Genomic DNA, 22,736 nt, shown 5'->3' with positions numbered 1-22,736 from the left:
ACATTTTTTGAAGGTTTTTTGGGGTGTTTTTGGGCTGTTTTAGGGTTTTTGGCAGCGTGCGCGTGTTCCACGTGGGGCCCGAGGGGTGGAGGGAGGTGTCCCACGACGACGTGGCCGACCTGCAGGACATCTACGGGGACTGACGGGAGATGGAAAATTAAATGGGAATAAATGGGGAATAAATGGGATTTAAATGGGAAATAAAGAGAGTTTGTGTGGTGGTTTCTTTGGGGGGTTTTATGGGGATTTTTTGGGATTTTTTGGGATTTTTTTGGGGATTTTTTAGGGGTTTTTTGGGGATTTTTTAGGGGTTTTCTGGGGATTTTTTAGGGATTTTTTAGGGGTTTTTTGGGGGATTTTTTAGGGGATTTTTTGAGATTTTTTTGGGATTTTTTTGAAATTTTTTTGGAATTTTTTAGGGATATTTTTGGGATTTTTTTGGGATTTTTTCGCAATTTTTAGGGATTTTTAAAGGATTTTTTAGGGATTTTTTTAGGGATTTTTTCAGATTTTTTTTGAAATTTTTTAGGGATTTTTTGGGGATTTTTTTGGGATTTTTTCGGGATTTTTTCGCAATTTTTAGGGGTTTTTTAGGGGATTTTTTTGGGATTTTTTTGAGACTTTTTGGGATTTTTTTGAGATTTTTTTTGGGATTTTTGGGGGGTTTTTTGGGGATTTTTTAAGGATTTTTTCAGATTTTTTTTGAAATTTTTTAGGGATTTTTTGGGGATTTTTTGGGATTTTTTTGGAATTTTTTAGGGTTTTTGGGGGATTTTTTTGGGATTTTTTTCGCAATTTTTAGGGATTTTTTTGGGATTTTTTGGGGTTTTTTTTGGGGTTTTTGGAGATTTTTTTGGAATTTTTTAGGGGTTTTTTGGTGATTTTTATGGGGATTTTTTTGGAGGATTTTTTTGGGATTTTTTGAAATTTTTTAGGGATTTTTTAGGGATTTTTTCGCAGTTTTTAGGGATTTTTTTGGAATTTTTTTGATATTTTTTTGGGGATTTTTTTGGGATTTTTTCGCAATTTTTAGGGTTTTTTTTGGGATTTTTTAGGGACTTTTTGGGATTTTTTAGGGATTTTTTGGGGATTTTTTCGCAATTTTTAGGGATTTTTTAGGGATTGTTTTTGAAATTTTGGGGGGATTTTTTTTGGGATTTTTGGGGATTTTTTTGGAATTTTTTTGAAATTTTTTTGGGATTTTTTGGGATTTTTTAGGGATATTTTTGGGATTTTTTAGGGATTTTTTTGAAATTTTTTTGGGATTTTTTAGGGATATTTTTGGGATTTTTTGGGGGTATTTTGGGATTTTTTAAGGATTTTTTCGGGATTTTTTGGGGATTTTTTGGTGATTTTTTAGGGGTTTTTTGGGGATTTTTTTAGGGATTTTTTTGGGATTTTTTTGTGATTTTTTTGAAATTTTTTTGAGATTTTTTTGGGGTTTTTTTGAGATTTTTTTGGGATTTTTAAGGGATTTTTTCAGAATTTTTTGGAAATTTTTTAGGAGTTTTTTGGGGATATTTTGAGATTTTTTCGCAATTTTTAGGGATTTTTTTGGGGATTTTTTTGGGGATTTTTTGAGATTTTTTGGGGATTTTTTGGGGATTTTTTAGCTATTTTTTTAGCTATTTTTCTGGGATTTTTGGGATTTTTTTTTGGGATTTTTTATAATAAAAAACCCACGACAACTTAAAATTTTTTTTTTCAATTTTTTATTTTATTTTTTTTTTCCTCCCTCCCCGGGGACCCCAAATTTTTTTTTTTTTTGGGATTTTTATTTTTTTTTTTCCTCCTCCCCCTCCCCCTCCTCCACTTCCGGCCCCTCCCCCACCCCCGGAATTCCCAAAATTCCCCCAAATTTTTTTTTTTTTTTAAATTTTTTTTTGGAATTTTTTCCCCCCTCCCCTCCCCCGACGCCTTTTCCGGCTCCGGCTCCACCTGCAAAAAACAAACTGGGAATTTTTTTTGGGGGGAAAAAAGAGAAATTTGGGTTTTTTCTCCTCTCCAGGGGTGGGGGAGGGGCAGGCGGGCCCCTCCCCCCACCCCAAAATCGGGAATTTTTTTTGGGGGGAAAAAAGGGAATTTTGGGGGTTTTTAATATGGGGAATACCAGGAGGTGGCTCTGGATCGGCCCCTGCGGAGAAAAAAATGGGAAAAAATCAGAATTTTGGGAAAAAATTCCACCAAAATGTCCCAAAAATGGACGGAAAATGGAAATTTCAGCTCGAAATGCCCCAAAATGAACAAAACGTCCCAAATTTTGATGGAAATTTGAGAATTTCAGCCCAAAATTTGAGTGAGAAACCCAAAATTTGATGGAAAATTGGAAATTTCAGCCCAAAATGTCCCAAAATCAACAAAACGTCCCAAAATTTGATGGAAAATGGAGAATTTCAGCCCAAAATGTCCCAAAATCAACAAAACGTCCCAAAATTTGATGGAAAATGGAGAATTTCAACCCAAAATGTCCCAAAATCAACAAAATGTCCCAAAATTTGATGGAAAATTGGAAATTTCAACCCAAAATGTCCCAAAATCAACAAAATGTCCCAAAATTTGATGGAAAATGGAGAATTTCAGCCCAAAATGTCCCAAAATCAACAAAATGTCCCAAAATTTGATGGAAAATGGAGAATTTCAACCCCAAATGTCCCAAAATCAACAAAATGTCCCAAAATTTGATGGAAAATTGGAAATTTCAACCGAAAATGTCCCAAAATCAACAAAATGTCCCAAAATTTGATGGAAAATTTGAGAATTTCAGCCCAAAATGTCCAAAAATCAACAAAACGTCCCAAAATTTGATGGAAAATTAAGAATTTTAACCCCAAATGTCCCAAAATCAACAAAATGTCCCAAATTTTGATGGAAAATTGAGATTTTCAGCCCAAAATTTGAGTGAGAAACCCAAAATTTGATGGAAAATTGGAAATTTTAACCCCAAAATGTCCCAAAATCAACAAAATGTCCCAAAATTTGATGGAAAATTGAGATTTTCAACCCAAAATTTGAGTGAGAAACCCAAAATTTGATGGAAAATTGGAAATTTCAACCCCAAATGTCCCAAAATCAACAAAATGTCCCAAAATTTGATGGAAAATGGAGAATTTCAACCCCAAATGTCCCAAAATCAACAAAATGTCCCAAAATTTGATGGAAAATTAAGAATTTTAACCCCAAATGTCCCAAAATCAACAAAATGTCCCAAAATTTGATGGAAATTTGAGAATTTTAACCCCAAATGTCCCAAAATCAACAAAACGTCCCAAAATGTGATGGAAAATTAAGAATTTTAACCCAAAATGTCCCAAAATCAACAAAATGTCCCAAAATTTGATGGAAAATTAAGAATTTTAACCCCAAATGTCCCAAAATCAACAAAATGTCCCAAAATTTGATGGAAATTTGAGAATTTCAGCCCAAAATGTCCCAAAATCAACAAAATGTCCCAAAATTTGATGGAAATTTGAGAATTTCAGCCCAAAATGTCCCAAAATCAACAAAATGTCCCAAATTTTGATGGAAAATGGAGAATTTCAGCCCAAAATTTGAGTGAGAAACCCAAAATTTGATGGAAAATTGGAAATTTTAACCCCAAAATGTCCCAAAATCAACAAAATGTCCCAAAATTTGATGGAAAATTGAGAATTTCAACCCCAAATGTCCCAAAATCAACAAAATGTCCCAAAATTTGATGGAAAATTGAGAATTTCAGCCCAAAATTTGAGTGAGAAACCCAAAATTTGATGGAAAATTGGAAATTTCAACCCCAAATGTCCCAAAATCAACAAAATGTCCCAAAATTTGATGGAAAATGGAGAATTTCAGCCCAAAATGTCCCAAAATCAACAAAACGTCCCAAAATTTGATGGAAAATGGAGAATTTCAACCCAAAATGTCCCAAAATCAACAAAATGTCCCAAAATTTGATGGAAAATTGGAAATTTCAACCCAAAATGTCCCAAAATCAATAAAACGTCCCAAATTTTGATGGAAAATTAAGAATTTTAACCCAAAATGTCCCAAAATCAACAAAATGTCCCAAAATTTGATGGAAAATGGAGAATTTCAACCCAAAATGTCCCAAAATCAACAAAACGTCCCAAAATTTGATGGAAAATGGAGAATTTCAACCCAAAATGTCCCAAAATCAACAAAACGTCCCAAAATTTGATGGAAAATTAAGAATTTTAACCCAAAATGTCCCAAAATCAACAAAATGTCCCAAAATTTGACGGAAATTTGGAAATTTCACCCCAAAATGTCCTCAAATTCCCCAAAACCTCACAAAATTTGAGTGGGAACCCCAAAATTGGATGGAAAATCAGGAATTTCAGCCCAAAATATCCCAAAATTTGAGTGAAAAGCCCAAAATATTCCAGGATTTGACGGAAAATTGGGAATTTCACCCCAAAAAAGACCCAAAATTCACCTGAAAATCCCCCAAAAAATTCACCTGGAGAACCCAAAAACGCCCCAAAATGGCTTCGAAAAACCCCAAATTTTCCAGAAATTACCTCAAATCCCTTTCCAAAAACCTCAAATCCCAAAAATCCCCAAAATCCCAGGAATTCACCCCAAAAACCTCACCTGAAAAATCCCAAAATCCCACCCAGGAAACACCAAAAACGCCGCTAAAAACGGCCCCAAAAATGCCCCAAAATCGCTTCAAAAAACCCCAAATTTTCCAGAAACGACCCCAAAACCCTTCCCAAAAACCTCAAATCCCAAAAATCCCCAAAACCCCAGGATTTCACCCCAAAAATCCCACCTGAAAAACCCCAAAACTCACCTGAAACACCCCAAAAATCAACCGCGAAACGAAGAAACGCCGCTAAAAACGGCCCCGAAAACGCCCCAAAATCGCTTTGAAAAACCCCAAATTTTCCAGGAATGACCCCAAATCCCTTCCCAAAAACCTCAAATCCTAAAAATCCCCAAAATCCCAGGATTTCACCCCAAAAATCCCACCTGAAAACCCCCAAAACTCACCTGAAAAACCTCAAAAATCAACCACGAAACGAAGAAACGCCGCTAAAAACGGCCCCAAAAATGCCCCAAAATCGCTCCGAAAAACCCCAAATTTTCCAGAAACGACCCCAAAACCCTTTCCAAAAACCTCAAATTCCAAAAATCCCCAAAATCCCAGGAATTCACCCCAAAAACCTCACCTGAAAAATCCCAAAATCCCACCCAGGAAACACCAAAAACGCCTCTAAAAACGGCCCCAAAAATGCCCCAAAATCCCTTGGAAAAACCCCAAATTTTCCAGGAACGACCCCAAAACCCTTTCCAAAAACCTCAAATCCCAAAAATCCCCAAAATCCCAGGATTTCACCCCAAAAATCCCACCTGAAGCACCCCAAAAATCAACCGCGAAACGAAGAAACGCCGCTAAAAACGGCCCCGAAAACGCCCCAAATTTGCTTTGAAAAACCCCAAATTTTCCAGAAACGACCCCAAAACCCTTCCCAAAAACCTCAAATCCCAAAAATCCCCAAAATCCCAGGAATTCACCCCAAAAATCCCACCTGAAAAACCCCCAAATCCCACCCAGGAAACCCCAAAACTCACCTGGAGAACACAAAAACGCTTCTAAAAACGGCCCCGAAAACGCCCCAAAATCCCTTGGAAAAACCCCAAATTTTCCAGGAATGACCCCAAAACCCTTTCCAAAAACCTCAAATCCCAAAAATCCCCAAAATCCCAGGAATTCACCCCAAAAATCCCACCTGAAGCACCCCAAAAATCAACCGCGAAACGAAGAAACGCCGCTAAAAACGGCCCCGAAAACGCCCCAAAATCCCTTGGAAAAACCCCAAATTTTCCAGGAATGACCCCAAATCCCCTCCGAAAACCATCAAATCTTGAAAAGCCCCAAAATCCCAGGATTTCACCCCAAAAATCTCAACTGAAAAACCCCCAAATCCCACCCAGGAAACCCCAAAACTCACCTGGAGAACGCAAAAACGCCTCTAAAAACGGCCCCAAAAATGCCCCAAAATCGCTCCGAAAAACCCCAAATTTTCCAGGAATGACCCCAAAACCCTTCCCAAAAACCTCAAATCCCAAAAATCCCCAAAATTCTAGGAATTCACCCCAAAAATCCCACCTGAAAACCCCCAAAACTCACCTGAAAAACCTCAAAAATCAACCACGAAACGCCGCTAAAAACGGCCCCGAAAACGCCCCAAAATCGCTCCGAAAAACCCCAAATTTTCCAGAAACGACCCCAAAACCCTTCCCAAAAACCTCAAATCCCAAAAATCCCCAAAATCCCAGGATTTCACCCCAAAAATCCCACCTGAAAAACCCCAAAAATCAACCGCGAAACGAAGAAACGCCGCTAAAAACGGCCCCGAAAACGCCCCAAAATCCCTTGGAAAAACCCCAAATTTTCCAGGAATGACCCCAAAACCCTTCCCAAAAACCTCAAATCTTGAGAAGCCCCAAAATCCCAGGATTTCACCCCAAAAATCCCACCTGAAAACCCCCAAAACTCACCTGAAAAACCTCGAAAATCAACCACAAAACGCCGCTAAAAACGGCCCCGAAAACACCCCAAAATCGCTTCAAAAAACCCCAAATTTTCCAGAAACGACCCCAAATCCCTTCCCAAAAACCTCAAATCCCAAAAATCCCCAAAATCCCAGGATTTCACCCCAAAAATCTCAACTGAAAGACCCCAAAATCCCACCCAGGAAACACCAAAACTCACCTGGAGAACGCAAAAACGCTTCTAAAAACGGCCCCAAAAACGCCCCAAAATCCCTTGGAAAAACCCCAAATTTTCCAGAAACGACCCCAAAACCCTTGCCAAAAACCTCAAATCTTGAAAAGCCCCAAAACCCCAGGATTTCACCCCAAAAATCCCACCTGAAGCACCCCAAAAATCAACCGCGAAACGAAGAAACGCCGCTAAAAACGGCCCCGAAAACGCCCCAAAATCGCTTCAAAAAAACCCAAATTTTCCAGGAATGACCCGAAATCCCTTCCCAAAAACCTCAAATCCCAAAAATCCCCAAAATCCCAGGATTTCACCCCAAAAATCCCACCTGAAAAACCCCAAAACTCACCTGAAAAACCTCAAAAATCAACCACGAAACGAAGAAACGCCGCTAAAAACGGCCCCGAAAACGCCCCAAAATCGCTTCAAAAAACCCCAAATTTTCCAGGAATGACCCCAAAACCCTTCCCAAAAACCTCAAATCCTAAAAACCCCCAAAATTCTAGGAATTCACCCCAAAAATCCCACCTGAAACACCCCAAAAATCAACTGCGAAACGAAGAAACGCCGCTAAAAACGGCCCCGAAAACGCCCCAAAATCGCTCCGAAAAACCCCAAATTTTCCAGAAACGACCCCAAAACCCTTCCCAAAAACCTCAAATCCCAAAAATCCCCAAAATCCCAGGATTTCACCCCAAAAATCCCACCTGAAGCACCCCAAAAATCAACCGCGAAACGAAGAAACGCCGCTAAAAACGGCCCCGAAAACGCCCCAAAATCGCTTCAAAAAACCCCAAATTTTCCAGGATCGACCCCAAACCTCCCGAGACCCCAAAATCGTGTTTTTTTGCCCCAAATCTGACCTGTAGCCCCGTGCCCGGGGCCGGGTGTAGCCGCTGTAGAAGCGGGAGCGGGCGGAGCCGTATCCCCCCCCCCGCCCCCGGAAGCGCCCCCGGGGGAAGCCGCGGTCGGTGCTGCTGATCCCGGGGCGGTTCGTCCTCTTGGGGATCACCTTTTGGGGCGAAAAACGGGGATTTTGGGAAAAAACGTAAAAAATTTGGGGAGAAACGGTGGAAAAATGGTGAAAATCGGTGGAAAAACGGCGAAAATCGGTGGGAAAATGGGGAAAATAGGAGGGAAAAGGGGGAAATGGAAGGGAAAATAAAGGGTTAAATGAAGTTTGTTGTTTTGGGGAGAAAAATGGGGGTTTTGGGAAAAAACGTAAAAAATTTGGGGAGAAACGGTGAAAAAATGGTGAAAATCGGTGGAAAAATGGGGAAAATAGGAGGGAAAATGGGGAATAGAAGGGAAAATAAAGGGTTAAATGAGGTTTGTTTTTTTGGGGAGAAAAACGGGGATTTTGGGAAAAAATGTGGGGAGAAACGGTGAAAAAATGGCGAAAATCGGTGGAAAAATGGGGAAAATATGAAATAAAATGTGGACTAGAAGGGAAAATAAAGGGTTAAATGAGGTTTGTCCTCTTGGGGATCACCTTTTGGGGCGAAAAAAGGGGATTTTGGGAAAAAATGTAAAAAATTTGGGGAGAAACGGTGAAAAAATGGTGAAAATCGGTGGGAAAATGGGGAAAATAGGAGGGAAAAGGGGGAAATGGAAGGGAAAATAAAGGGTTAAATGAGGTTTGTTTTTTTGGGGAGAAAAACGGGGATTTTGGGAAAAAATGGAAAAAATTTGGGGAGAAAGGGTGAAAAAATGGGGAAAATCGGTGGAAAAATGGGGAAAATAGGAGGGAAAATAAAGGGTTAAATGAGGTTTGGTTTTTTGGGGAGAAAAACAAGGATTTTGGGAAAAAATGGAAAAAATTTGGGGAAAATTGGTGGAAAAACGGCGAAAATCGATGGAAAAACGGGGAAAATCGGTGGGAAAATGGGGAAAATAGCACGGAAAATAAAGGGTTAAATGAGGTTTGTTTTTTTGGGGAGAAAAACGGGGATTTTGGGAAAAAAAATGTGGGGAGAAACGGTGAAAAAATGGCGAAAATTGGTGGGAAAATGGGGAAAATATGAAATAAAATGTGGACTAGAAGGGAAAATAAAGGGTTAAATGAGGTTTGTCCTCTTGGGGATCACCTTTTGGGGCGAAAAAAGGGGATTTTGGGAAAAAACGGAAAAAATTTGGGGAGAAACGGTGGAAAAATGGGGAAAATAGGAGGGAAAATATGGAATAGAAGGGAAAATAAAGGGTTAAATGAAGTTTGCTCTTTTGGGGAGAAAAACGGGAATTTTGGGAAAAAATGGAAAAAATTTGGGGCGAAACGGTGGAAAAACGGTGAAAATCGGTGAAAAAATGGGGAAAATAGGAGGGAAAATGGGGAAATGGAAGGGAAAATAAAGGGTTAAATGAGGTTTGTGGTTTGTCCTCTTGGGGATCACCTTTTGGGGCAAAAAATGGGGATTTTGGGAAAAAAACGTAAAAAATTTGGGGAGAAACGGTGAAAAAACGGTGAAAATCGGTGGAAAAATGGGGAAAATAGCACGGAAAATAAAGGGTTAAATGAGGTTTGTTTTTTTGGGGAGAAAAACGGGAATTTTGGGAAAAAATGGAAAAAATTTGGGGAAAATTGGTGGAAAAATGGGGAAAATCGGTGGAAAAATGGGGAAAATATGAAATAAAACGTGGACTAGAAGGGAAAATAAAGGGTTAAATGAGGTTTGTTGTTTTGGGGAGAAAAACGGGGATTTTGGGAAAAAAATGGAAAAAATTTGGGGGGAAAAGATGAAAATTTGGGAAAAATCGGTGGGAAAATGAGGAAAATTGAGAAAATGATGGAAATTTAGGGAAAAATGGGGAAAAAAAAGGAAAAATCAAAGAAAAAATGGGGAAAAAATCAGAAAAATCAAGAAAATTTGATAAAAAATGAGAAAAAAAAATCAGGAAAAAATCAGAAAAAAAAAATCAGAAAAAATCTGGAAAATCAGGAAAAAATAAGGAAAAAAAAGCAAAAAATGGGGAAAATTCTGGGAAATGATGGAAGAGGGTGGGAATTTGGGGAAAAAGTGGGAAAAAATGGTAAAAATCAAAGAAAAAAGGGAAAAAATGAGAAAAAAATCACAAAAATTTGGGAAAAATGGGGAAAATCAGGAAAATTGGGAAAATGATGAGAATTTAGGCAAAAGGTGGGAAAAATGAGGAAAAAAAATGGAAAAAAATCAGAAAAAAATCAGGAAAAATGAGGAAAAAAATGGGAAAATCAGGAAAATGATGGGAATTTATAGAAAAATGGAAAACTGGAAAAAAAGAGCAAAAAATTAAAGAAAAATGGAAAAATCAGAAAAAGTCAAGAAAAAATAAGAAAAAATTAGAAAAATTGGGAAAAAAATTGGGAAAAAGTGGGAAAATTCTGGGCAATGGTGGGAATTTGGGGAAAAAGTGGGAAAAAGTAGAAAAAATTCTGAAAAATCAGAAAAATTGGGAAAAATGGAGGAAAAAATCAGAAAAAAATCAGAAAAATTTGGGGAGATGTGAGAAAAATGAGGAAAATGAGGAAAATTATGGGAATGTGGGGAAAACCTGGGAATTTGGGAAGAAATTGGAAAATCAAAAAAAATGGGAAGAAATCAGGAAACAAATTGGAAAAAAATCAAGAAAAAAATCAGAAAAAAATTGGGAAAATTCTGGGAAAAAAATCAAGAAAAAAATCAGAAAAAAATTGGGAAAATTCTGGGAAAAAAATCAAGAAAAAAATCAGAAAAAAATTGGGAAAATTCTGGGAAATGTCAGGAATTCTGGGAAAAGCGTGGGAATTTGGGGGGAAAAGTGAGAAAAAGGGAAAAATGAAAGAAAAAAGGGAAAAAATCACCCAAAAAAAAAAAATCGGAAAAAATTGGGAAAAATTGCAAAAAATCTGGAAAATCGGGAAAAATGATGGGAAATGGTGGGAATTTAGGGAAAAACTGGGAAGAAAAGAAAAATCAAAGAAAAAAAAGAAAAAAACAGGAAAAAATGAAGGAAAAATAAAGAAAAATATCAGCAAAAAATCTGGGAAAATGGGGAAAAAATGGGGAAAAAATGGGGAAAAAAAGGAAAAAAAAATGGGGAAAAAATGGGGAAAAAAGGAAAAAAAATGGGGAAAAAATGGGGAAAAAAGGATAAAAAATGGGGAAAAAAAGGAAAAAAAATGGGGAAAAAATGGGGAAAAAATGGGGAAAAAAGGAAAAAAAATGGGGAAAAAAAGGAAAAAAAATGGGGAAAAAAAGGAAAAAAAATGGGGAAAAAATGGGGAAAAAAAGGAAAAAAAATGGGGAAAAAATGGGGAAAAAAGGAAAAAAAATGGGGAAAAAAGTGGGAAAATGCTGGAAGGGGATGGGAATTGAGGGAAAAAGTGGGAATTTGGGGATTTTTTGGGAATTTTTGGGAATTCTGACCTTGATCTGCCTCCCCCGGAAGAGCGACTCGTCCAGAGCCATCGAGGTCCGCACCGACTCCTTGTCCGAGAATTCGATGTACGCAAAGCTGGAAATGGGAAAAAATCAGCAAAATGGACCAAAAATGGGGGAATTCGGCCCAAAAATCGGCACGAAAATCGGCCCGAAAATGGGGGAATTAGGGACAAAAATCAGCACTAAAATCAGACCAAAAACGGCGGAATTCGGCCCAAAAATCGGCACGAAAATCGGCCCGAAAACAAGGGAAGTAGGGACAAAAATCGGCACTAAAATCAGCCCAAAATGGACCAAAAACGGCGGAATTCGGCCCAAAAATCGGCATGAAAATCGGCCCAAAAACAAGGGAATTAGGGACAAAAATTGGCACTAAAATCAGACCAAAATTGGCACTAAAATCAGCCCAAAATGGACCAAAAATGGGGGAATTAGGGCCAAAAATCGGCACGAAAATGGGGGAATTAGGGCCAAAAATCGGCACGAAAATGGGGGAATTAGGGACAAAAATCAGCACTAAAATCAGACCAAAAACGGCGGAATTCGGCCCAAAAATCGGCATGAAAATCGGCACGAAAACGGGGGAATTAGGGACAAAAATCGGCACTAAAATCAGCCCAAAAATGGGGATATTCAGCCCAAAATGTCCCAAAAATGGGGAAATTCAGCCCAAAAATCAACCCAAAATTGAGGAAATTCAGCCCAAAAGTCAGCCAAAATTCAGCCCAAAAATCAGCCCTAAAATCAGCCCAAAAATGGGGAAATTCAGCCCAAAAATCAGCCAAAAATGAACCAAAACCGGGGGAATTCAACCCAAAAATCAGCCCAAAAATGGGGAAATTCAGCCCAAAATGGACCAAAAATTAGGAAATTCAGCCCAAAAGTCAACTCAAAATTGAGGAAATTCAGCCCAAAAATCAGACTAAAATCAGCCCAAAAATGGGGAAATTCAGCCCAAAACGTCCCAAAACCGGGGGAATTCAGCCCAAAACGTCCCAAAAATGGGAAAAATTCAGCCCAAAACGTCCCAAAACTGGGGGAATTCAGCCCAAAACGTCCCAAAAATGGGGAAAATTCAGCCCAAAACGTTCCAAAAATGGGAGAATTCAGCCTAAAACGTCCCAAAAATGGAGAAATTCAGCCCAAAACGTCCCAAAAATGGGGAAAATTCATCCCAAAACGTCCCAAAAATGGGGAAATTCAGCCCAAAACGTCCCAAAAATGGGGAAAATTCAGCCCAAAACGTCCCCAAAACCAGGGGAATTCAGCCCAAAAATCAGCCCAAAAATGGAGAAATTCAGCCCAAAACGTCCCAAAAATGGGAAAAATTCAGCCCAAAACGTCCCAAAACTGGGGAAAATTCATCCCAAAACGTCCCAAAACTGGGAGAATTCCACCCAAAACGTCCCAAAAATGGGGAAATTCAGCCCAAAATGTCCCAAAACTGGGGGAATTCCGCCCAAAACGTCCCTAAAATGGGGAAAATTCAGCCCAAAACGTCCCAAAAATGGGGTAAATTCAGCCCAAAACGTCCCAAAAATGGGAGAATTCAGCCTAAAACGTCCCAAAACTGGAGAAATTCAGCCCAAAACGTCCCAAAAATGGGGAAAATTCAGCCTAAAACGTCCCAAAACTGGGGAAATTCAGCCCAAAACGTCCCAAAAATGGGAAAAATTCAGCCCAAAACGTCCTTAAAATGGGGAAAATTCAGCCCAAAATGTCCCAAAACTGGGGGAATTCCGCCCAAAACGTCCCAAAACTGGGAGAATTCCGCCCAAAACGTCCCAAAAATGGGGAAATTCAGCCCAAAACGTCCCAAAAATGGGGAAATTCAGCCCAAAACGTCCCAAAAATGGGAAAATTCAGCCCAAAACGTCCCCAAAACCAGGGGAATTCAGCCCAAAAATCAGCCCAAAAATGGGGAAATTCAGCCCAAACCGTCCCAAAAATGGGGAAAATTCAGCCCAAAACGTCCCCAAAATGGGGAAATTCAGCCCAAAAATCAGACAAAAATCAGCCTAAAATTGGGGAAATTCAGCCCAAAAATCAGACAAAAATCATCCCCAAAAATCAGCCAAAAATCAGCCCAAAAATGGGGAAATTCAGCCCAAAACGTCCCAAAATTGGGGAAATTCAGCCCAAAAATCAGACTAAAATCAGCCCAAAATGGACCAAAACCGGGAGAATTCATCCCAAAACTCCCCCCAAGCAGCGGGGCGGGGCGGGGGCGTGTCCAGCGGGGCGCTCATTAGCATAAATCTGCATGCATTTGCATACGCACCCCTTGGGGTGCCCGCTGTACTTGTCGCACAAGATGGTGACGCGGTTGACGGAGCCGCAGCCGTGGAAATGCGCCTCCAGCTCCTCGGCCGTGGCGCCGTAATCCACCTGCAATTCCCAAAAAAAACAACGTTCCTGAAATTCCGGAAATTCGGGAATTTTTGGGCATTTTTCGGGATTTTTTTCGGCGCGTTTTGGTGGTTTTTTGGCGATTTTTCGGCGTTTTTTCAGCGATTTTTCGCCGTTTTTCGCCCTCAAAATTCCCCGATTTTGCCCCGAAATTCCCAATTTTCCCCCTGCCAAAATTCCTCAAAAATCCCCAAAATTCCCCAATTTCCCCCAAAAATCCCAATTTTCCCCTCCCAAAATTCCTCAAAAATCTCCAATTTTCCCTCCCAAAATTCCTCAGAAATCCCCAATTTTCCCTCCCAAAAATCCACCTGCAATTCCCAAAAAGAAACAACGTTCCTGAAATTCCGGAAATTCGGGAATTTTTGGGGATTTTTTGGGATTTTTTTCGGGGCGTTTTGGTGGTTTTTTGGCGATTTTTCGGCGATTTTTCGCTGTTTTTTGGAGGATTTTTCACCCTCAAAATTCCCATTTTTTTTCCCCCTGGAAATTCCCCATTTTCCTCCCCGAATTCCCCGTTTTTCCCAAAATTCCCCATTTTCCCCCAAATTCCCCATTTCCCCCTCCCAAAATCCCCATTTTTCCTCCCCAAAATTCCCGAATTTCCCAGAATCGCCTCAAAATTCCCTTTCCCCCAAAAAGTCCCAAATTTCCACCCAAAATCCTCAAAGAAATCCCCAAAATTCCCGATTTTTCCTAAATTCCCAAGTTTCCTCGGAATTCCCAATTTTCCCTGCCAAAATTCCTCAAAAATCCCCAATTTTCCCTCCCAAACTTCCTCAAAAATCCCCAATTTTCCTCCCCAAAATTCCTCAAAAATCCCCAATTTTCCCTCCCAAAAATCCACCTGAAATTCCCAAAAAAAACAACGTTCCTGAAATTCCGGAAATTCGGGAATTTTTGGGCATTTTTTGGGATTTTTTTCGGGGCGTTTTGGTGGTTTTTTGGCGATTTTTCGCCGATTTTTCGCCGTTTTTCGCCCTCAGAATTCCCAATTTTCTCGCCACAATTCCCAATTTTCCCCCTGCCAAAATTCCTCAAAAATCCCCAAAATTCCCCAATTTCCCCCAAAAATCCCAATTTTCCTCCCCAAAATTCCCAAATTTCCTCCCAAAATCCCCAAAAAAATCCTCAAAATTCCCAATTTTCCCTCTAAAAATCCCAAAATTCCCCAAATTTTCCTCCCCAAATTTCCTCAAAATTGTCAATTTTTATTCCCCAAATCCCCAATTTTTATTCCCAAAAAATTCCCAAAATTCCTCAATTTCCCTCCCCAAAAAAACCCCCAAAATTCCTGAGGGGTCTGGAAAATTTGGGAATTTTTGGGGAAATTTTCCAGGGATTTTTATGGTTTTTTTTTTTTGTATTTTCTTTGGAATTTTTCGAGATTTTTTGGGGTAATTTTGGGAGATTTTTGGGGGGATTTTTGGGAATTTTTTTGGGGCTTTTTAGGAATTTTTTTGGGGATTTTTGGAGACATTTTTGAGAATTTTTTGGGCAATTTTGAGGAAATTTTGGGAGGATTTTTTTGGGAATTTTTTGGGTTTTTTTTGGAATTTTTGGGGGACATTTTTTGGGAATTTTTGCAAAAATTTTTTAAGACATTTTGGGAATTTTTTTGGAAATTTTTTGGGAATTTTTTTGGGGATTTTTGGAATTTTTTTGGGGAAATTTTAGGGAAATTTTTGGGGAATTTCGGAGCCATTTTGGGGAATTTTTGGGACTTTTTTGGCATTTTTTGGGATTTCTTTTTTAACTTTTTGGGATTTTTTTGGGTTTTGGGGAATTTTTGGGGGCATTTTTTGGGCATTTTCCCTCCTCAAAATTCAAGATTTTCTCCCCAAAAATCCCCAAATTTCTCCCCCCAAATTTTCTCCTTTTCCACCCCAAAATTCCACAAAATTCCCAATTTTTAAAGCTAAAATTCCCCAAAATTCCCATTTTCTGGGGTAATTTTGGGATTTTTGGGGCCATTTTTGGGGCCATTTTTGGGGTATTTTTGTGACATTTTTGGGACAATTTTTGCAGAATTTTGGATTTATTTTTGGGGTAATTTTGGGGGATTTTGGGACACTTTTTGGTGATTTTTGGGGTATTTTTTGAGGTGTTTTTGTGATATTTTTGGGGACAATTCTGGGGAATTTTTAGGTTTTTTTAATTCTATTTTTGTGACGTTTTCGGGATATTTTGGGACGTTTTTTGAGAACTTTTGGAGCAATTTTAGGGGCATTTTTGGGGGTTTTTAGGGATGATTTTGGGGTAATTTTGGGGATTTTTAGGAATATTTTGAGGCCATTTTGTGACATTTTTTGGGAGCAATTTTGAGGTTATTTTTGGGGGGTTTTTAGGGATGATTTTGGGGTAAATTTGGGGGTTTTTAGGAATATTTTGAGGCCATTTTGTGACATTTTTGGGGCCATTTTGGGAGCAATTTTGAGATTATTTTTTGGGATTTTTTAGGGATGATTTTGGGGTAAATTTGGGGGATTTTAGGAATGTTTGGAGGCCATTTTGTGACATTGTTTGGGAGCAATTTTGAGGTTATTTTGGGGGGTTTTTAGGGATGATTTTGGGGTAAATTTTGGGGTTTTTAGGAATGTTTTGAGGCCATTTTGTGACATTTTTTGGGGCCATTTTGGAGCAATTTTGAGGTTATTTTTGGGGTTTTTAGGGATGATTTTGGGGTAAATTTGGGGATTTTTAGGAATATTTTGAGGCCATTTTGTGACATTTTTTGGGAGCAATTTTTTGGTTATTTTTTGGTGTTTTTAGGGATGATTTTGGGGTAAATTTGGGGGATTTTAGGAATTTTTTGCGGCCATTTTGTGACATTTTTTGGGGCCATATTGGGGTAATTTTGAGGTTATTTTTGGGGGTTTTTAGGGATGATTTTGGGGTAAATTTGGGGGTTTTTAGGAATGTTTTGAGGCCATTTTGTGACATTTTTGGGGTAATTTTTTGGGGACATTTTGGAGCAATTTTGAGGTTAGTTTTGGGGGTTTTTAGGGATGATTTTGGGGTAAATTTGGGGGATTTTTAGGAATGTTTTGAGGCCATTTTGGGACATTTTTTGGGAGCAATTTTGAGGTTATTTTTGGGGGTTTTTAGGGATGATTTTGGGGTAAATTTGGGGGATTTTGGGACATTACGTTGCCCACGTAGATGGAGCGAGCGTCGGCCTCCATCTTCTCCTCCAGGGACATGATCACCGGGCCGGCTGCAAAAACACAAAAATTTGGGGGAAATTCAGGGGATTTTGGGAAAATTCGGGGATTTTGGGGGGGATTGGCGGCAATTTCGGGGGTTTTGGGAAAAATTTGGGGGATTTTTAGGGAAATTTGGGGGATTTTTGGGGAAATTTGGAGTGAATTTTGGGGATTTTGGGGGCTTTGGGGTGAATTTGGGCCATTTTGGGATGAATTTTGGATATTTTGGGGTGAATTTGGAGGTTTTGGGGTGAATTTGGTGGTTTTGGGGTAAATTTTGGCCATATTGGAGTGGATTTTGGGTGGATTTCAGGTTTTCTGGGGTGGATTTGGGCCACTTTGGAGTGAATTTGGGGATTTTGGGGAGAAATTGGTGGGTTTTGGGTGGATTTGGGTTTTTTGGCTTGAATTTGGGGGCATTTGGAGGGAATTTGGGATTTTGGGTGAATTTCAGCCATTTTTGGATGAATTTGGGATTTTTGGGGTGAATTTGGTGGTTTTGGATATTTTGGGGTGGATTTGGTGGTTTTGGATGAATTTTGGCCATTTTGGGGTGGATTTGGGGTGAATTTTGGCCATTTAGGGGTGGATTTTTGCCATTTAGGGGTGGATTTTGGCCATTTAGGGGTGGATTTGGGGCGAATTTTGGCTATTTAGGGGTAGATTTTGGATATTTTGGGGTGAATTTGGTGGTTTTGCGTGAATTTTGGCCATTTTGGGGTGGATTTTTGCCATTTTGGGGTGGATTTTGGCCATTTAGGGGTGGATTTGGGGCAAATTTTGGCTATTTTGGGGTGGATTTTGGCCATTTTGGGGTGAATTTGGGGTGAATTTTGGCTATTTAGGGGTGGATTTTGGATATTTTGGGGTGGATTTTGGATCTTTTGGGGTGGATTTGGGGCGAATTCTGGCCATTTTGGGGTGGATTTTTGCCATTTAGGGGTGGATTTGGGGTGAATTTTGGCCATTTAGGGGTGGATTTGGGGTGAATTCTGGCCATTTTGGGGTGGATTTTTGCCATTTTGGGGTGGATTTTTGCCATTTAGGGGTGGATTTGGGGCGAATTTTGGCTATTTAGGGGCGGATTTTGGATATTTTGGGGTGGATTTTGGATCTTTTGGGGTGGATTTGGGGCGAATTTTTGCCATTTTAGGGTGGATTTTTGCCATTTAGGGGTGGATTTTGGCCATTTAGGGGTGGATTTGGGGCGAATTTTGGCTATTTAGGGGCGGATTTTGGATCTTTTGGGGTGAATTTTGGATATTTTGGGGCCCCTCTCACCGTTGCCCGGGGGGGGGCTCATGTTCATCTGTTTCTCCACCTCGTTCTGCAGCTCCTTCAGCTTCTCGGCCTCCTCCTCCATCTCCCTCACCCGGGCCTTGATGGCCTCCAGCTCCTGGGAAAACCCAAAAAAAAACCCAAAAAAATTCATCTGAGAACAACAAAACCTCAAAAAAATTCACCTGGGAACAACGAAACCTCAAAAATATTCACCTGGGAACAACGAAACCTCAAAAAAATTCACCTGGGAACAACAAAACCTCAAAAAAATTCACCTGGGAGCAACAAAACCTCAAAAAAATTCACCTGGGAACAACAAAACCCCAAAAAAATTCACCTGGGAGCAACAAAACCTCAAAAAAATTCACCTGGGAACAACAAAACCTCAAAAAATTCACTTGGGAACCAAAAAACCCACAAAAAACACCCAGAAAAAAGGGCAAAGTTACACCTGGGAACAACAAAAACTCAAAAAATTCACCTGGAAACCAAAAAACCCACAAAAAAGTGCAAAGTTACACCTGGGAGCAACAAAAACTCAAAAAATTCACCCAGAAACCAAAAAACACACAAAAAACACCCAGAAAAAAGGGCAAAGTTACACCTGGGAACAACAAAAACTCAAAAAATTCACCTGGAACTAAAAAAAAAAACCTAAAAAGAACAAAAAAACAACAAACAAAAAAACCAAACCCCAAAGTTACCCTCAAATTTCCCCCATTTTGCCATTTTTCCCCTCAAATCTCACTTTATTTCTCATTTTCCGCCTAAAATCCCTGTTTTTCCCCTAAAATTCCCCCATTTCCCCCTAAAGTCTTTTTTTTTCCCCCAAATCTCCCTTTTCCCCCTCAAATTCCACTTTATTTCTTATTTCCCCCCTAAAATCCCCCTTTTTACCCTCAAATCCCCACTTTTCCCTCTTTTTTAACCCTTTTCCCCTTTAATTCCCGCCCATTTCCCCCTCACAAATTCCAATTTTCCCCCCTTTTTTCCCCATTTTTTCCCCTTTAATTCCCCCACATAAATTCCCATTTTTCCCCATTTTTTCCCTTTTTCCCCTTTAATTCCCCCTCACAAATTCCCATTTTCCCCCCTTTTTTCCCCTTTAATTCCCCCACATAAATTCCCATTTTTCCTCATTTTTTCCCTTTTCCCCCTTTAATTTCCCCCTCACAAATTCCCATTTTCCCCCATTTTTTCCCCATTTTTTCTGCTTTAATTCCGCTCAAAAATTCCCATTTCCCCCCCATTTTTTCCCTTTAATTCCCCTCATAAATTCCCATTTTCCCCCATTTTTTCCCCTTTAATTTCCCCCTCACAAATTCCCATTTTCCCCCCATTTTTTCCCTTTTTCCCCTTTAATTCCCCCCACTCCCCCCTCACAAATCCCCATTTTCCCCCCATTTTTTCCCCTTTAATTCCCCCTCACAAATCCCCATTTCCCCCCATTTTTTCCCTTTTTCCCCTTTAATTCCCCCTCACAAATCCCCATTTTCCCCCCTTTCTTCCCCCTTTTATTACCCCTCATAAATTCCCATTTTCCCCCTTTTTTCCCCTTTAATTCCCCCTCATAAATTCCCATTTTTCCCCCATTTTTTCCCTTTTCCCCCTTTAATTCCCCCTCACAAATTCCCATTTTCCCCCATTTTTTCTGCTTTAATTCCGCTCAAAAATTCCCATTTCCCCCCCATTTTTTCCCTTTTCCCCCTTTAATTCCCCCCCATTTCCCCCTCAAAAATTCCCATTTCCCCCCATTTTTTCCCCTTTAATTCCCCCACATAAATTCCCATTTTTCCCTTTTTCCCCCTTTAATTTCCCCCTCACCAATTCCCATTTTCCCCCCTTTTTTCCCCCTTTTTTCCCCTTTAATTCCTCCTCAAAAATTCCCATTTCCCCCCCATTTTTTCCCTTTTCCCCCTTTAATTCCCCCTCACAAATTCCCATTTTCCCCCTTTAATTCCCCCTCACAAATTCCCATTTCCCCCATTTTTTCCCTTTTCCCCCTTTAATTCCCCCTCACAAATTCCCATTTTCCCCCTTTAATTCCCCCACATAAATTCCCATTTCCCACCATTTTTTCCCTTTAATTTCCCCCTCACAAATTCCCATTTGCCCCCATTTTCTCCCTTTTCCCCCTTTAATTTCCCCCTCACAAATTCCCATTTCCCCCTTTTTTCCCCCTTTTTTCCCCTTTAATTCCCCCTCACAAATCCCCATTTTCCCCCCATTTTTTCCCTTTTCCCCCTTCAATTCCCCCCACTCCCCCTCACAAATTCCCATTTTTCCCCCATCCCCCCCCATTTTTTTCCCTTTTCCCCCTTTAATTTCCCCCTCACAAATCCCCATTTCCCCCCATTTTTTCCCTTTTTCCCTTTAATTCCCCCCACTCCCCCCTCACAAATCCCCATTCCCCCCATTTTCTCCCTTTTCCCCCTTTAATTCCCCCTCACAAATTCCCATTTCCCCCCATTTTTTCCCCTTTAATTCCCCCACATAAATTCCCATTTCCCACCATTTTTTCCCTTTAATTCCCCCTCACAAATTCCCATTTCCCCCCATTTTTCCCCCTTTAATTCCCCCACATAAATTCCCATTTCCCACCATTTTTTCCCTTTAATTCCCCCTCACAAATTCCCATTTTCCCCCATTTTTTCCCCTTTAATTCCCCCACATAAATTCCCATTTCCCCCCATTTTTTCCCTTTTTCCCCTTTAATTCCCCCCACTCCCCCCTCACAAATTCCCATTTTCCCCCCATTTTTTCCCTTTTCCCCCTTTAATTCCCCCTCACAAATTCCCATTTCCCACCATTTTTTCCCTTTAATTCCCCCTCACAAATTCCCATTTTCCCCCTTTAATTCCCCCTCACAAATTCCCATTTTCCCCCCATTTTTTCCCTTTTTCCCCTTTAATTCCCCCTCACAAATCCCCATTTTCCCCACCATTTTTTCCCATTTCCCCCCTTTAATTTCCCCCTCACCAATTCCCATTTTTCCCCCATTTTTACCCTTTTTCCCCTTTAATTTCCCCCACTCCCCCCTCACAAATCCCCATTTTTCCCCCATTCCCCCCCATTTTTTTCCCTTTTTTCCCTTTAATTCCCCCCACTCCCCCTCACTTTCCCGCCCTTTCCCCCCCCCCCCCATTCACTCACCGGGTCCTCAATGGCGGCTTCCCCCGCCTCCCCTTCCCCCAGCCCCGCTTCCTCCTCCAGCTCCTCTCCGGCCCCTTCGTGAGGCGGCCCCGGCACTGAGGCGGCGGCGGCGGCGGCGGCAGCGGCGGCGGCTCCGGCCCCGGCCCCGCTTCCCCCCGCCGCCCCTCCCGACCCTCCCCCGGCCCCTCCGCGGCCGCTCCCGCCCCGGCCCCGGCTCCCCCCTTCTCCCAGCGCCGCCTCCTCCGGCCCCGCCGCCGCCCCCAGGCCGTTGCCGTAAGGCGGGGAAGGATCCCCGGCTCCTCCGGGACCCCCCGGGCCCGCCCCGGTTCCGGCCGCGGCTCCTCCGGCAGCCGCCGCCATGGCCGCCATGGCCGCCCGCCCGCGCCGTGAGGGGGAACGTGAGAGGGCGGCCAATCAGAGAGCGCCGTGAGGCTTCGTGGGCGGGACGATGGAGAAAGTGACCAATCAACCGCCAGATATGCTGATTGACGGGTGGTTAAATCAATAAAAACGCCGCGGAGTGGAGCAGCGCTGTCCAATCGGATGAAAGGCGGGCGGGACAAAGAGGGAGGCAGCCAATAGGAACAGCGGAGCGGCGGGAGGCGGTAAGAGCGGCAGCCAATGGCAGCGCGAGGAAAGGGCAAAGAGGCGGCTAAGAGCGATTGGCTGGAGGCGTGGCTTAGCCGCATCTAACCAATAAAAACGCGTATTTCAGCGGAATGGGCGTGGTTAGAAGGTGACAACCAATAGCGTCGCTCGTGAGGGCGGAACAGGGTTAAACGTCAGCCAATCGGCGTGCAGAGAGGCGGGGCTAAGGCGGAGCTGACCAATAGGAAGGCGCGGGGGGCGGGGTGTGGTCCTAAAGGCGCCACCGGCGCTTTTCTCTACGCTCTTATTGAGGATCCACGTTTAATTACGCAAATTTAATTACGCTAATTAGCGCGCTAATAAATTAACTAAGCGGCGAACGCGGCCAAAGGGGCGTTGGGGGGGGCGCTGCGCGTAACGGGCGACGGGTTAATTAGGGGGTTAATTACCATACAATTAATTGATGGCCTTACGCGCCGAGGTTTATTATGCAGCCCCTAATTGGGTTATTAATTCGGGGCGTTTATTAGCGCGAGGGGGTTAATTAAAAGCGGCCGCGGCCCCTTTAAGACCGGGAGTTAATGAGTAACCCGCTAATCACGGCCGGCGGGGTTAATTAGTGAGCCATTAACGCCAACGGGGCGCAATTAATGCGGCGTTAATTGCGGTGGGGGATGGGGGGGGAGGCGGGAGGGGAGAGGGGGCGTGGCTTGAGGAGGGGGCGTGGTTTGGAGACGTAGCGCCAACGCTGTGATTTGCATTGTGGGCGTGGCTTAGCCTTTTAAGGAAGAAAGGGGGCGTGGCTTAACGCCCATAGGGATCAATGGAGGGGGCGTGGCCAGGGGTGGATTGGCGGGGAGGAAAAAGGCGGGAAACGGCGTCGCGCGCGAGGGGGCGGGGCCAGCGCTGAGGGGGAAACGGCGGGAAAGGCGTGAGGGGGAATTCTGAGGGAAAAAAGGGAAAATTTGGGAAAAA

At 41.6% G+C, this 22,736-nt stretch overlaps 1 protein-coding gene across 2 annotated transcripts; it reads right to left on the bottom strand.

Moving 5' to 3' along the window:
- Positions 1–352: 352 nt before the first annotated feature.
- On the bottom strand, positions 353–21,581 carry PABPN1 (poly(A) binding protein nuclear 1). Of its 2 annotated transcripts, XM_085565475.1 has the most exons (8): positions 21,174–21,581; positions 18,021–18,135; positions 16,683–16,750; positions 13,406–13,512; positions 11,110–11,197; positions 7,591–7,739; positions 2,111–2,134; positions 353–1,952 (listed from the first exon to the last, which is right to left on the bottom strand). In XM_085565475.1, the coding sequence occupies exons 1-8, from the start codon at positions 21,540–21,542 to the stop codon at positions 1,775–1,777; spliced, it is 1,098 nt and encodes a 365-aa protein (XP_085421601.1). In that variant the 5' UTR covers positions 21,543–21,581; the 3' UTR covers positions 353–1,774. The 2 variants fall into 2 exon arrangements, with proteins under 2 accessions (XP_085421601.1, XP_085421602.1); XM_085565476.1 differs by having other exon boundaries at positions 1,754–2,134; positions 21,174–21,579.
- Positions 21,582–22,736: the final 1,155 nt, after the last annotated feature.

Source organism: Lonchura striata, chromosome 36, assembly GCF_050655825.1.
Source record: "Lonchura striata isolate lonStrDom1 chromosome 36, ASM5065582v1, whole genome shotgun sequence".
NCBI classification, from domain to species: Eukaryota; Metazoa; Chordata; class Aves; order Passeriformes; family Estrildidae; genus Lonchura; species Lonchura striata.
This window is presented reverse-complemented; position numbering and strand designations above follow the sequence as displayed.

Excerpts from the sequence above, each read along its gene's own strand:
- PABPN1 (XM_085565475.1), bottom strand. The coding sequence starts at position 21,542 with ATGGCGGCCATGGCGGCGGCTGCCGGAGGAGCCGCGGCCGGAACCGGG. Across the intron at positions 16,751-18,020 it reads GAGCCCCCCCCCGGGCAACG|CCGGCCCGGTGATCATGTCC; the intron begins GTGAGAGGGGCC and ends GTGTTTTTGCAG. Across the intron at positions 2,135-7,590 it reads CCCCGGGCACGGGGCTACAG|GGGCCGATCCAGAGCCACCT; the intron begins GTCAGATTTGGG and ends TTTTCTCCGCAG.